Source organism: Leucopleurus acutus (genome assembly GCF_964270905.1).
Source record: "Leucopleurus acutus genome assembly, chromosome: 1".
NCBI classification, from domain to species: domain Eukaryota; kingdom Metazoa; phylum Chordata; class Mammalia; order Artiodactyla; family Delphinidae; genus Leucopleurus; species Leucopleurus acutus.
The window spans coordinates 172,274,012-172,289,148 of NC_139142.1; the positions used below are offsets into that span (position 1 = coordinate 172,274,012).

The 15,137-nt window shown below is 50.2% G+C and overlaps 1 protein-coding gene across 4 annotated transcripts in view; it reads left to right on the forward strand.

Annotated features, from left to right (window-relative positions):
• APBA2 (amyloid beta precursor protein binding family A member 2) overlaps positions 1–15,137 on the forward strand; it is a gene marked incomplete at its 5' end in the record, with an annotated part of 61,634 nt that overhangs the window by 17,932 nt on the left and 28,565 nt on the right. For all 4 annotated transcript variants that reach the window (XM_082851566.1, XM_082851564.1, XM_082851563.1 and 1 more), the window contains one exon: positions 218–254. In XM_082851566.1, the coding sequence (XP_082707692.1) occupies positions 218–254 (37 nt within the window). The remainder of the gene's footprint in view (positions 1–217; positions 255–15,137) is intronic.

Sequence of the window (15,137 nt, forward strand, 5' to 3'; positions counted from 1 at the left end):
ACATGTACCCCATCCAAACATCATGGCGCTGGAAAGACACTGGCTTGCTGTAAGGAGCTGACTTCTTGGGAAGACCAGTCATGATTAATTAATTATGGTAATTAATTACCATAATTAACCACCACCATTAATTATGGTAATTAATCATCTTAACCTAGATCTTATGGGCCAACTACTTAAACCTATCGTGTGTGTGTGTTTTCATATTTCCTAACAGACGAAGAAGGTGGCATCATTTCCGAGTTTTGTGGCTGGTAAGTGACTGAATTTTCTCTCTTAGGGGGCAGCTGACATATTTTTATGTCAAAGCAAATGGGACTTTGACTTTTGGTTTTCTCCCACAAAGCTTGTGTAGAAAACACACCTTCAAGGGGAAGGCAGTTCTACAATAAGGCAAGGTGCTCGGCCCCACGTCTTCAATGGGAGGGGAGAAGATCCAATTGATTAGGGAACAGGAGACCATCCCATTTAATTATACTTTCAGTAATGGCCTCACACATGACACGATGATTGAATTAATAGATTGAAATGTCTCTGTATAAGCTGCTAATTATGATCTAACACTTTTGATTAGGGTGGATATAATTGCATCCAAATTTAGACTGCTAGTTTTTTTTTTTTAAGACTCTTCATTTCCTTCCACTCTCCTGTCTCTTTTGAGGAGGTTAATATTGTATTTTAACATTCAATTTAAAAAAAAAACAACCCAGGGCTTCCCAGGCGGCACAGTGGTTGAGAGTCTGCCTGCCGATGCAGGGGACACGGGTTCGTGCCCCAGTCTGGGAAGATCCCACATGCCACGGAGCAGCTAGGCCCGTGAGCCATGGCCACTGAGCCTGCGCGTCTGGAGCCTGTGCTCCGCAGCGGGAGAGGCCACAACAGTGAGAGGCCCGCGTACTGCAAAAAAAAAAAAAAAAAAAAAAAAAAAAACCCCCAGCTGATCTGTTCTGTGTCACTTTTGGTGTGGGGAACACTCCTGCTTGGCTGTTGTCTGAAGGGCATCAGGGAACCCCCGGCAACTCCTTTAGGATGCCCTCCAACCACACGGTAAAGAGCCTCTTAAAAGTAGAATCTTTGCTTTGCCAGGAGGCTGATTCCTGCTCTTGCTAGTGGGTCACAATAAACAATGTGAAGTTTATTAATTCTTTCAATAAGCTGGTAATTGATTTTTATGAATATTTATGCGAGCAAGGTAAATTAATCTTCAGAAGTAAATGACTTCAGACTTTCGCTACCCTGGTTTTCTTTTTCAGTAAAGAACTAAAAAAACCCGGGAAACTGAAGCCCTCAAATCCCCTTTCAAGGGACTGACTGGTTTAAATCAGGCTAGCCCAACTCAAACTGGTTAAAAGTGAATTCACTGGCTCAACCCGGTTGCAACTGGTTCCACGTTATACTGGCTCGGTGTTGTTCCAGCTGGATAAAAACCAGTTTTGAACTGTCGGAACCAATATTACACAATTCCAATAGCCTTGACCCCACTTTGACCACTTCCAGTAGGCTCAGATGGATTTCGCTCAGCAGTTTACATGTGGTTTGGGGTACATTTTAGCTGGTTCAGACTGGATCACACTGGTTTTCATCAGGTCACAGTAGATTATGATGATCCCAGTCCAGCCTGCTAGTGTGGTTGTTCCAGGACCCAGGGACTGGCAGGACCCAGCGTCTCCTTCATAGGGGAGGATGTGGTACATCCCAGCTCCAGTCTCCTTGGTGATCAGGATGCCAGGATGGGGCTGTGCCAGTCCACTGGTCTGGTGATGGAGGCTCTCGTGGATCCAAGAAGCTCACTTGTCTTTTGTTTTGTTTGCCTACTCTGCGCGGCTTGCGGGATCTTAGTTCCCCGACCAGGGATTGAACCCGGGCCCCCCACAGTGAAAGTGCCGAGCTCTAACCACTGGACCTCCAGGGAAGTCCCAAAGCTCACTTTTCAACGTATTTCATGGCACCATTTGGGCAGGACTCCCTCAAACTGTCTGGAGGGATGATTTGCACATGAAGCTCCCCTGGCTTCAATGGGCCTCACACTTGCAGGGAGGGGAGGGGGAGGGACCGGGAGCAGAGTGTGTGCCTGGGTGCCCCGAGTCATACCTCTAGCAGTCAGACTTCCAGAAGCCTCCCCGCTCTGTACCAGCTGACTGTTCTAGACCAAATCAAAACAGCTGCCTCCAACCAACCCAGACTGGCTAAGGCTGCTTGTGACCAGCTCAAACCAGTGTGGACCGCCTTACTTGAGAGTGTCCTGTAGAAGAGAAGCCCTTCGACTGTTACGAAAACGTAGCGATCTTAAAGCAAACACACACCCCTTCATAGCAGAGGATTCATATTCAACAAAGACTTGAAGGACCAAAAGTCTGACTCAGGAACAGGAAGAGATAATGATGAAACACCCTAGGATGGAATGAATGTGGGGAAACCACCCCCAAATTAGACATCTTGATCAGTTAAGAATGCATTTCCGTGCGCCTACTGGGAGCTTGTCCAAACAGGGAAGCTTGTTGTGTACTGAGGTCCAGAGGCGAGTGGCTCCTGGCTCCATGGGTTTGTGACACGGGGATCGGCCTTCTCCTCGGGTGGGTCACCTCAGCCCCAGCCAGTGTCCGTATCCTTCCGGACACCACTTCCTGTTCCGGGCAGGAAGCAGAGAGAAAAGGGCAAAAGTCCACACCAGCCATGGTAGAGATGGGAAAGATGGTGACTGCGTCTCGATGGAAGATGCATCTTTGCAGAGTACAAAGCTTTGGACTTCCCATGGAGGGTGCCTCGTAACCGGATGTGTCCCTCGAGGGGCCCCTGGAAGCCGTACGCATGGAGTGAGTGTAAGAGGTGTTGTCTCCTGGGACACTGGGACGGCTCCACAGACCCTCCCTGATGGGCGTTTCTTACCCTCGTGCTCGAGTCGAGCACCTGGGCGGCTGTGTGGACACTGTGTGGACTCTCGGAAGAATCCAGCTGACAGACTGTGCTTCCTGCCTTATTCCCTCTGAGGAAGCAGCCCCACGTCTGGTTGAACTTAGGAGCCCTCATGACTCTGAGTGTTTAGTTGAACCTTAAAGTCCCTGATGACCTCTTTGTCTCCCATCGGCCAGAGATGTGCCAGTGACTGCACCCTGAACCTCAGGCTTGCCTGGACCACTGGGCTTCCAGGAAGGAGGGGAGCAGGTCTGGAGAGGGGCCTGGAGGGGATATGCCCTCGGTGTCGGCCACACCCCGTCTGGCAGGCGAGCATTCCAAGTGCGGGGGAGTCTTCGGGCACGTTCAGTCCTGCGGCCCGAGGTCTCAAGGGCTGAGAAGGCCCACTGTGACCTTGAGGAGGAGTGGGCCTTCTGCCAGCTCTGCACTGCGGGAAACCTTCCTGGAGCCTTGATGAGGGCGAGCCTTCAGTCCCAACTCATGCCTTACTTCACATCCTGTGTTGTTAATAATAATGAAAGATGATAGTTAACAGTTACAGTGATGCCGTCTTCACATGTCTCAGGCGCTGGGTGTGTGCCAGTCCCTGTGCTGGGCCCTGTGCATCTCATTCACGTCAGCATAACTCACAGGTTAGGAAGCAGTGAGGCTCCTCCGAGCCCCCATGGCTGCCAAAGGGCGGAGCCTGGCCTTGGACGCACGTCTGGGTACTTGACAGCCCGCCTTCCTTGCCGAGCTGGTTTCCTGACTCCCTGATACGCCTTCATTCAACACCATCAGTAACGGGCCAGATAGTCCTTGTCAGCGCTACTCGGGCCCGGCACGGCACTGATGCCTTAACCATGCTGACTTGGTGACCTCCTAACAACCCCCAGGGACGGTGCTGCCACAGATGAGTAAACCGAGGCTCAGAGAGGGCGCATGGCCAGGTGGTCCCTGCACAGCCGGGATGGGAACCAGGCTGGGGTCTGAGCTCGCCGCGCCCTGCTGTACTGTCCGAGCAGCCTGCCGGGTGCAGCAGGAGTGGGGCTGCCTTCACCTGGTGCAGATGCACAGCTCCAGTTCTGGGGAGCCCACTGAGGATAACCTTCCAGATATCAGAGCTGCTGGCCCCACTCAGGCTCGGAGTCACCAAGTCATTGAGGGAAGAGCCCCCCCGGTGACCACCGTCTGTGGGAAGACGCTGGCCCTCTCGGACCCTCTTGGTTTGGAAGGTTGACACTGCAGGGTACCTGTGGAGCGTGGACCCCTGCACAGAGCTCTCCCACCGTCCCGTGGGAAGGCATCCCAGGTGGCAAGGAGTAGCAGGAACGCCAGGATGTTCCCTTCCGCGGGCCGTGGAGGTGGCAGCGTGCGTCCACGTGGGCCAGAGGGTCACCTGCTTCTGAACGAGTATATGTGAAAGTCTAGCTTTTCTATCAAACCAGACATGTGCTTATTAAAACCCAAAGTCTGGTGCTGGTCTCGGGCAATGGAGCCCCACAGCAGCAGCTTCAGCACCAAACAAAGGCTGATAGATGGTGTTCTGTTCCTCACACTGCTCTCCCCCGGTCCAGCAGCCAAGGCTCCTGTGAGGTGTCCTGGACCACCCACACCCCACCAAGACCCTGGGCTTGTGCTCAGATGCCGCTGGTCCTCCAGTCCAGGGCCCCTTAAAGGGGGCCTTACACCCTGTTGTCTGAACCTGTCAGTGTCCCACCGTGGGTGCTGGGAGATCATGGGGGCCTCATTCCCCGACTTCCAGACCTTGGGATGAGCTCACCTCACACCTTCCCTCTCTGAGGGGTCCTCACAGTGGTGATGAAGCCACTTGGCTATATTCATACACTGGGCACTTCAGATCTGAGCCTTGGTTTGCTCTTAAAGTAAGCAATTGCGGTGAACCTGTCCACATAAGACTCCTAAGTTGAAGGCAGCTCTCACCTCCTCCTTGTCAGCCTGTGACAGGGGCAGGGCTCCCGAGCCCAGAGCAGGCCTGGTGGACACGTGGGCCCCCTGGGTCTGGGGTGCTATTGGCCGGAGGGTGGGAGTCAGAAGAGAGCGGAGCGTTCCATAGAGGGCTTAGGAAAACCAAAAAGACTCCTCCTTGTTAGAAACAAACAAAACCATGTGAGATCTTGTCTCCCGTATTCTATTTGCTCAGCATGAATAGGGCTTGGACCTGTTTTTAAATGGGAACATTTATTCACCAACAGAGGTTTGTTAAACTTTCTGTGAATAGTGCTTGGATCAATCCAAGAGCCATAAGATTGAAAAATGATTTCTACCCTGGAAATCCCTGTGGTACCTTCCCCTTTTCTGTCTGCACATCCCAGACCCCTAATCCCTCTCTGCAGTAGAAGCCGTTGTTAAATTTCCTGTGAATCCTGCCAGAAATTTCCTGGACATATATAAGACTATACATAGAGCTTTTTATTTATTTTTTAATATTTTATTGAAGTATTGTTGATTGTAGACCTTTTTCTTAAAATAGATACGGGCCACATGGGTCTGCACTTAGTTCTCTCACTTCTTGGTAGATTCCACTTCTTGATAGATTTCTTGGTAGAGACGACAACTATAAATTCACCTAATTATTCAAGTGGTAACACAGGAGTCAGTGACGTGGCCCTAGGATGCCCTACGATGGGGTATTAATCAGCCCCCTCTGGACTGATGGTTACATGGTTTCCACTCTGTGCAGCACTGAGCAGCCTCGTGGGTGAGTGCTTGTGATCAGGTGTGAGTTGAGTTCTTTTCTTTCTTCCTTTTCTTTTTGGTTGCATTGGGTCTTTGTTGCTGTGTGCAGACTTTCTCTAGTTGTGTCGGGCTAGTCTTCGTTGCGGTGCACGGGCTTCTCATTGCGGTGGCTTCTCTTGTTGTGGAGCATGGGCTCTAGGGGCGCAGGCCTCAGTAGCTGTGGCTCGCGGGCTCTAGAGCACGGGCTCAGTAGTTGTGGCACATGGGCATAGTTGCTCCAGGGCATGTGGGATCTTCCCGGACCAGCGCTCGAACCTGTGTCCCCTGCATTGGCAGGCAGATTCTTAACCACTGCTCCACCAGGGAAGTCCCATGGTGTGAGCTGTTTTGGAAAAGCACTTCCTGGATAGAGCGGGGTTACAGGTTAGCATCACGCCTGCTTGGATAAAGATGACCAGATTGCTTTCCCAAGAGGCAGAGAGGTCACATGGCTCTCCATCATGTGTGAGCATGTGGGTCACCTGTACTGCGTGCCATCCCCCTGTTTGCTCTTAGCCCCAGGCTGATGGGTGGAAGAGGTATCTTGGTAGTTTCACATGCATATTTTCCATCAGAAGTGAATCCCAGATACCATTTTCCTATGCTTATAAGCTGTTTGTGTTTCTTTCCCTGTGCATTGCATGTTTATTTCCCTTGCCCATCCCTCTGTCAGATTTTTGGTGTTTCTTATTTATTTGTGCTGTTCTTTACATATAAAGGAAATTAGCCCTTTGATTTATATTGCGAAAGTTTCCCCCAGGTTACAGTTGTCTTTTGAATTTCTTTTTGTACATTTTAAAATTTGCTGAACATTTTATGTAGTCAAGTGTATTCATCTTTTTCCTTTGAGGTTACTGAGTTTTTGAGATTAGTATGACCTTCACAGTCCTAAGATATTTTGAAGATAAAGTTTTCTTCTAGAGCTTTTATGATTTTATTTTGAATTAATTAAATATTTGATTTATTTGGAATTTACTTTGGTATATGGATCCAGGAAAAGTTACATTTCAAATGAGACAGCTAACCAGTTGTGCCAAAGCTATTCAATGAATCTTTTTTTCCACTGGTTTGAAATGCAGCCTTCATCATACATTAAATTTGCCACGTACATGTAGGGCTGTTTCTGGATCTGTTACACTGATTTGCCCACTCAGGTTCCCGAACCAGGCTGCTTGCTTTCCTGGATTTATACTGCATTTTATTCCCTGGTACAGCTAGTTCTTCCCCTTGCCACCATCATTCCTGATCACAAATTCCCTGGATCCTCTCGCAAATTTATTTTTCCATAGAAACTTTAGAATCAGTTTATCTAGGTATGCAATAAAAATTCCTATTGGTTTTTTAATTTGGCATGCCATGCATTAAATTTATCTATATAGGGGAAGTGTCAGCTTTACAATATAGAATCTTAGCCAGAAAAGGATTTATCTTTCCATTTATTCAAGCTTGTTTATCTTCATCAATAAAATTTTTTTCGTAAAAATCCAACACACATGTTGTTAGTTTATTCCTTGGTGTTTTATCCCTTTTATTGCTTTTGTAAATCTTGTCTCTTGTTTTGTTATTTTTTCTAACCTATTACTATTTGTAGCTACAAAGAAAGCTATTGATTTTTTAATCTATTAAATTTGGAACAGCTGCCTTAATGAATTCTTTTTTGAGTAGATTTTTAGTTGTTTTCTTGTGGGTTTTTCTTGGTACACAGTCATGCCGTCTGCAAATAAGAATGATTTTTGCTGCTTCCACTCTTGTTTTCTGTTACTGTTTCCTCTTGTCTAATTGATGGGGTAGAATACAAGGAACAATGCCCTAGAATAGTGATTTCTTTTAAAATGATGCCTTTTGGGGAGATGCATCCTTTTAATTTTTTATCATAAAAAGTTTCAAACGTATACAAAAGAAGAGAGAATACTATGATGAGCTTCCTGTGTCCTCGGCTTCAGTCTCGACCTGCTCACGGCCAGTCTTGCTTCCTCTACATCCCCACCCTCTCCTAGATTATTCTAAAGCAAACCTCAGATCTCACTATCCTCTTTAAATGTTTCGAATATGTATCTCTAAAAGATAGGAAGTTTGTGTTTAAAGATACTGCGATACTATTACCACAACTAAAATCAAATAATCATTTCTTTGTATCATTTAATCCCCAGGCCGTGTTTGCCTTCCCCCAGATTACAGCGTGCTTATCTGTATGAGGTCCAGACAAGGGCCATGCATTGAGATCAGCTGCGTGTCCCATTCTCTTATGCGTCTTATTTTCTAGGTTCTCTATCCATCTCTCTTTTTTCTCATTTACAATATTTTTGTTGCTGCTCTTGTGGAAGAATCTGTATCATTTGTTTCATGGAGTGCCCTGCAGCCTGGATTTTGCTGATTGCATCCTCCTGGGGTTATTGCTGTAAAATGTGGGGTGTTTAGATAAAGAGGCTTGATCAGATTTAGTCTGGTTGTTTCCGGCAAAAACCCCAACCGTCATAGGTATTGTGTTTTTCCATCAGGCGGCACAGGCTGGTTCTTTGTTCCTCTCTCTGTAATATTAGCAACCATTAATGGTCATTGTCTGGATCCAGTAATTGATCAGAGGTTGCAAAATGATGGTGTTCTAGTTCCATCCTTTCTCATTTCTTCTTGATTATCTGGAGTTTTCCTCTGCAGAGAAACTTGCCCTCGTCAGATATTCAGTTACCCAGAGTACGGTTCATATAGGAAAAGCTAGTTAACTACTTGATTCCTTCTCTTTATTTAAAAAATTTTAAATTAATAAGTTTCCCTAACAGCCTCTACAGATCAGCACCATCAGGCACTCTTGGGTCGAAGCACGGTTGGCGTGTCACACTGCGTCGTGGATGTGATCCTTATTGGCGTTGAGGTTGTCCTGTCTTTGGCCAGCGGGAGCCTCCCGAGGTTGCTTCCCGAGTCCTGTCAACATGACCCCTGTCGTCTTTGGTAGCTTCCTGGCTTTCTGGTTTGACTAGATATTCCAGGCTCATCTTAAACACCTCTCGATTGAGGACTAGGACAAGTTGTTTCTAACAGGAGCCCTGGGAACTCGTACTAAGAGACTATAATCTGCTCACTGTGGGTGCTCATTGCTACTGATTTGGTCAGAAGGGTAAGAAATGTATCTGTGGTGGGATGGCTCCCAGTGAGCCCCACCTGCTGGTGTTTGTGGCCTTGGGTAACCTCTCCCCTTGAGAGCAGGTTGGACTTATTGACTCACTTCTGGTGGACAGAATATGACAGAAGGGATGTCCTTCCCAAGATTAGGTTACCGAAAGCCTGTGACTTCTTTCCTGCTCTTTCTTGCTTGCCTACTCTGCCACGTTGTGAGTGGCTCTGTCAGATAGATGCCCACGTGGGGTCTCTGGCCAGCAGCCCTGTAAATGAACTTGGAAGTGGATCCTCTCCTATTAAGATGGCTACAGCCCTGATTGTCATGGTGACTCCAGCCTTGAGAGAGACCCTGACCAGAGGCACCCAGTTAAGCCACACCCAGATTCCCCACCCACAGAAACTGAGATAATAAATGTGTATCATTGTAGCTGCTAACTTTGGGGGTAATTAATTACCCATATGTATATATAAGTAACTAATATTCTGTATATTTTTAAGATAAAATACATCATGATTCATACTGATGCTTTGCTAGCACTATAGGGTTTTTTACATTTGTATCTTCCTTTTCCTAGGTCCCAAATCCCCAGTCTCAAGGTCACCAACATAATTCTGCATTTGTTTTATACCACTAATCATACAGCAGTCACAGAATAGCAATACCAGTGTCACCGAGGACACTGGATTACAGTATAGATACAGTAAAGATTTGTTTGCACTGACTTTTGTCTTTAGAGTATAGCTCACAAGGGATGTACCAGCAAATCACTGCATTTGACAATCATTGGGAATGGTTCTTCTCTTTGTGATTAGGTCATAACTGGATACACATTTAGATTCATTTTTCTTTTAAATCTTAGGAATTTACTTTTTAAAATTTAATCTCGTTTTGTAATTATATAAAGTACTTACATGGTTCAAAAATCAAACATACAGGGCTTCCCTGGTGGCGCAGTGGTTGAGAGTCCGCCTGCCGATGCAGGGGACACGGGTTCGTGCCCCGGTCCGGGAAGATCCCACATGCCGCGGAGCGGCTGGGCCCGTGAGCCATGGCCGCTGAGCCTGCGCGTCCGGAGCCTGTGCTCCGCAACGGGGGAGAGGCCACAACAGTGAGAGGCCCGCGTACCGCAAAAAAAAAAAAAAAAAAAAATCAAACATACATAACAACGTATATGCACAGATATTCAGTTCCTTTCCCTATTACCCCTCTCCCCTCAGTCCTTTCCTCCCACTGCAGATAAGCATTTTTGACATTTCACATACTTTTCTTATAAGCATATCTTCCCCTTTCTTGGATAATGAGTTGGGTAACCCCCGTCTCTCCATCCTGCTTTTTCAACTTAATCCTGAATCCTGGATGTGATGAGTTCCACGCTGCGCAGGGCAGGGCAGTGTGTGGAGGACTCTGCTGCTCCAGAGACCCGCCCGACCCCCGTGCAGTTGGATGTTCCCTCTGCAGGAACATTGGGGTGGTTTCCAGTTTTTTTGCTGTTACAAATAGGGCTGCAGGAAACAACCTCATGCATACGCCTTTTCCTATTTTTGCCAGTTTTTGTATTCATCCTGCTTTTTCTGGGAAGGAGTTCTCGTGGGCAGATTTATGCACTGTATCAGGTTTGGCTTTGACCTTTTTTTCCTTGACTCCCTGTTTTTGAGTCGCTTCCTCCCAGTGGTCAGTGACTTTATCTCCAGCCAGTGTCTAATGCTCTGCCCTGTGCATCCCTCGGCCCTTTCCTCAGTGATGCTGCCCCCTGCCTGCAGACCCAGGCGTGGCCTCTCCCCGGGAGTGTCCCATGGTCTGGCTTTCAGACAGCGTCTTCTCTTTTACATCAGCCTTACGGGATCACCTTTACCCTTGCACGGCTTCTCAGAGGCACCGCCCTGGCTGTGTTGGGGCGTCTGGCTCTGGGACAGGCTGATGTGGTGGGCAAGGTATTGGGGGCAGGCAGAGCCCGCTCGGGGCCAGACACCACCCCTGGGTCTGCCCAGTCTCATGTTCCTCCCTCTTGCCTCCTCTCCCTGTTCCAGGCCCTTCCCAGGCCAGCTCTTCTATGATCTGGGTGCTTCCTGGACATGGTCTCCGTGCCCCGCCTGCTCCCTGTCTGTCCTTCCCACCCTGTCCAGTCAGGGCTATGCCCCTCCTCCCAGTGGAGTCAGGTCCCCCTCTGCCTTTTGGATCCCCAGCCCATCTGACATCTTTCCTCCCCTGCATCTTCCACGCTCCTGGCCACTGGCTTCTGAACACAGTATCCTTCCCTGCGTCTGCCCACACCCCCATGCTCACTTCCTCTGCTTCTTAACTGGGACTTGGGACTGGCTGCCTCTTTCTCTGTTCCTCCCTCACACCCCTCAACCCATATGCAAGGTCACTGCCCCATAAGCACTGGGGAACCTTTCTCCTCCCACCAGTGCTGCACAGCTGGGCATGCCTCCCTGTCTAAGGCCCCTCTTTTCCTGACCGCCCTCCACCTTCTCTGTCTGTGTGCCCTTCTTTGTCTGTTTTGCCGGTCACCTTCCACCACCTGGACAGAGAGCGTCGGAGCTCAGCAGAGCCCTGCCCCCACCCGGCTCCCTCCTCCCCTTGGTGATTCTCCCATGCCTGCAGCTTTACTTGGCACTGACATGCAGTTCCCTGGGACTCCTGAGTCCAGCTGCCCCCTGAGCTTCTTTTGGGGGACTCCAAGCTCCTGCCACTAAACTTGCTCAGAATCCTCCCCACCCCCTAAGCTCAGAACTCTCCCAGGGTCCTCTTCTCAGTGAGTAGCAGCTGTATCCATCCAGCCCTGTAGTGAGCTCTCTAGCTCTCCATCCTTCCTCCTCCAAGCCCCCTCCAGGTCCTACTGATTGAACCTGCAGGGTGAATCAGTCTGTCGCTGTCTGTTCATCACCCTGTTCCACATCATCATCATCATCATGACCATCACCATCATCGTCATCACCATCATCATCACCATCACCATCACCATCATGATCATCATCATCACCATCATCACCATCATCATCATCACCATCATCACCATCACCATCATCACCATCATCACCATCACCATCATCACCATCATCACCACCATCATCACCATCATCACCATCATCACCACCATCATCACCATCATCACCATGATCATCACAATCATTATCACCACCACCATCGTCATCATCACCGTCATCATCACCACCATCATCACCATCACCATCATCATCACCATCAACACCACCATCACCACCATCATCACCATGATCATCACAATCATTATCACCGCCACCATCGTCATCATCACCGTCATCACCATCATCACCGCCATCACCGCCATCATCACCATCACCACCGTCATCATCATCACCACCATCATCACCATCACCACCATCACCATCACCACCACCATCACCATCATCACTGTCATCACCATCATCATCACCAGCACCATCATCATCACCATCATTACCATCATCAGCAGCATCACCATTATCACCATCATTATCACCACCATCATCACCATCACCAGCACTATCATCACCATCACCAGGACCATCATCATCACCATCATCATCACCATTATCACCATCAGCATCATCACCATCATCACCGTCATCATCACTATCATTATCACCACCATCATTATCACCATCATCACCATGACCATCACTATCATTATCACCACCACCATCATCACCATCATCACCATCACCATCATGACCATCATCACCATCATTATCACCATCATCACCATCATCATCATCATCATCATCATCATCATCACCATCATCACCATGACCATCATCATCCTCATCATCACTTGCTTGCTAGGACTCCTTCAGTAGCCTCCCAGCTTTTTTCCCTCCCTCCCCTATGTTGTTCGCCTGTCTGCAGCCTGAGTTATTTTCTAAAGGCAGAGAGCTTGGGCTCCTTCCCTGACTGATACCCTGGAGCGACAGTCCTGGGTGTGGCCCCAGGATCCTCACATCTGGCTGGCACTTGCTCTGCAACCTCAGTTTATCCTAACTGCTGGCCCACCCCCTGCATCCAGCAGTTTGCACATCTCCCTGCCACCCCAGGGTCTTTGCACCTGTTCTTGCCTCAGCCTGAGAAGCTCTCTCCTCCTCTCCCTCTGTGGCTTGTTGATTCCCTTTCACCCTCCAGAGCTCAGCTCAGAGGGCAGCCGCCCCAGATCCTTCCCAAGGGCGGGCTTCCCTGCTGCTCCTCCCCGGCCACTGTGTTCTGTCTGTGCCACTCACCATGGGCCATCCTGATGCATCTACTTTGTGACTGTGGGCTCCGTGTTTTTGGTCACACAGGGACTGTGGAAAGAACTTAGAAATGCTTTGTGCCTGAGTCGGTGACTGATCTTGGGCAAAATTCTTTGACTCCACATAGACCATGCTTCTTTGTAAAATTAGGACACTGAGGTCTGCTTCATGAGCTTGTTGCAGGCCGGATGGAATGGAGGTTGCCCAGGAGTCTGGTGTGTTGGGGTGGGGCTGCACTTGGAGGCTTTCTGGACTCACACCCACAGTTCCATCCAAGGCTGTGCCCTGGCTCCACCTTGCCACCCCCTCCAAGACCCCAGGGAGCAGCAGGCACAGCTGAATTCCACTGGCTGGAAGCCTTGTCCACCCCCCACCTTCAGGATAATCCCCCCAAAGGTGGCAGAGCCGGGGGCTCCAAGGCATGGCCCTGGGGACCTCCCACCCCTTCCCTGTTCAGAGAAGCCAGTGGGGCGTCCGGTTCTCCAACGGGTGTTTCAGACGAAGGCTTCCTCCAGCGGGGAACACACTGAGCGCCTTACTTTTTCTTATCCAGGCTGTGCAGGGACATTCTGATACATGCACGTACAGGTATTGTCATGCAAAGATAGTTAATGGAGAAATCAGCCTCTGGGGAGACCGAATCTCTTTCAAACCTCTCTCTCTTCTTTTGTTGTTCTGTCTCAGCTTAGGGTTCTTTCAAGAGTTGAGCAAAATAAGGACAGTTTATACCCAAACATGCAGGGCCAGCTGCTTTAGTCTTAGAATGAAGCCGTTTGATCCTTGGTTCTGCATTTGGTGATTGGAGTTGAGAGCTGTGTCTGTGGAGCTGAAGTACCCCCTCCACTCCCCGCCCCCCGTGCTGGCCACTACTCTCTGCGTCCTGATGCGAGTGGGGCTGGGTGGGAGTCTGAGTGGCAGGAAGGTGCTGGAGGCACTGTCATGTGTATTGTTTCCTCTTTGAAGAAAGATCAAAGCAGGAGTGAGAAGACCCCCCCTGCCCCATGGAGGGCGGCCTCTGCGGGGGTTGTAACAAAGCCCGCAGTCCCTCCCTGGCCTCTTCCCTAGGAGCAGGTGTCCATGGGTGCGCGTGGTGGACCCCACTGCCCGGGATGGGGCGCCCTTCACAACAGGAGTCTGTGCCCCCAGGTGAGCCCCAGATCTGGTGGGGACATGGGGCCAGCCTTTAGTAAGGCTACTCTGGGGCATGGAGTGAGACAGAATGGTCCAGGGAGCTGACCAAGGCCCCCCTGGGGAACTGGCAAGGGGACATTAGAAGACAGAGGCCTCAGAAGGTCTACCCTCACCCCTAGGGATGGGGGGGGCACGGAGTGTCATGTGACCCCCCCACGCCACAGACAGGGCATGGGGACACTTGCTGAGGACCAGGCCCTGGGCGCTGGCTAGGGGTGTGCAGCGGGCGGTGACCCCAGGGCTCCTGGGACCACCTGGACTTTCCCCCAGAACAGAGTGACGCCATCTACTGGTCAGTAATGGTCACTGCAGGGAGGGCGGGTGACTCGGGAGGGTCGGGCAGGTGACCCTCTGCAAGAGATGGACCCTGGGACCATATTCACCAGGGGAGCAGATGGCATGAGACGGTAGAGACGCAAGTACCCTGCTCAGGAGCCCTGAGGGGCAGGGTGGAGGCTGCTGCCTTGTGCTAGGCGCGCTGTTCCCTCTGTTGGGCGTGGCTTCTGCCTCTCCCTGGCTGGTGACAGTCCCCGATGTGTCCACTGTGGACCACAGCTGCTGATGGACTGACAGGGAGGGGTCCCCTCCCGGTGCCTCCCCTCTCCCATTATCCCCTCCCCTCCTCTGGCACCCCTAGCCCTGCCCACCTGGGAGAAGGTTGCTCATCTGCTGAGCAATGGCCAGGGTGCCTGAGATGGAAGGGACAGCCTGATTTGACCCTGGCCGTGGAGCCCCTCGAGGGTCAGCCAGCTTTCTCTCCCTTGTCGGGAGCAGAGTCCCTGGACAGCCGCCTGTCAGCCCCTGAGTGCGAAGCGGGTGCTGGCCTGTGCCTGGCAGAGGGGTTGCTTCTAAGATGAACGTGGGAGGGGAGCTCTTGTCTGCTGGAGGTCAGGTGGTTCCAAACAGGCTGCCCGGAGTGGGACCCAGTGTGCGGGCATCAAGTTCAGATTCCAGGT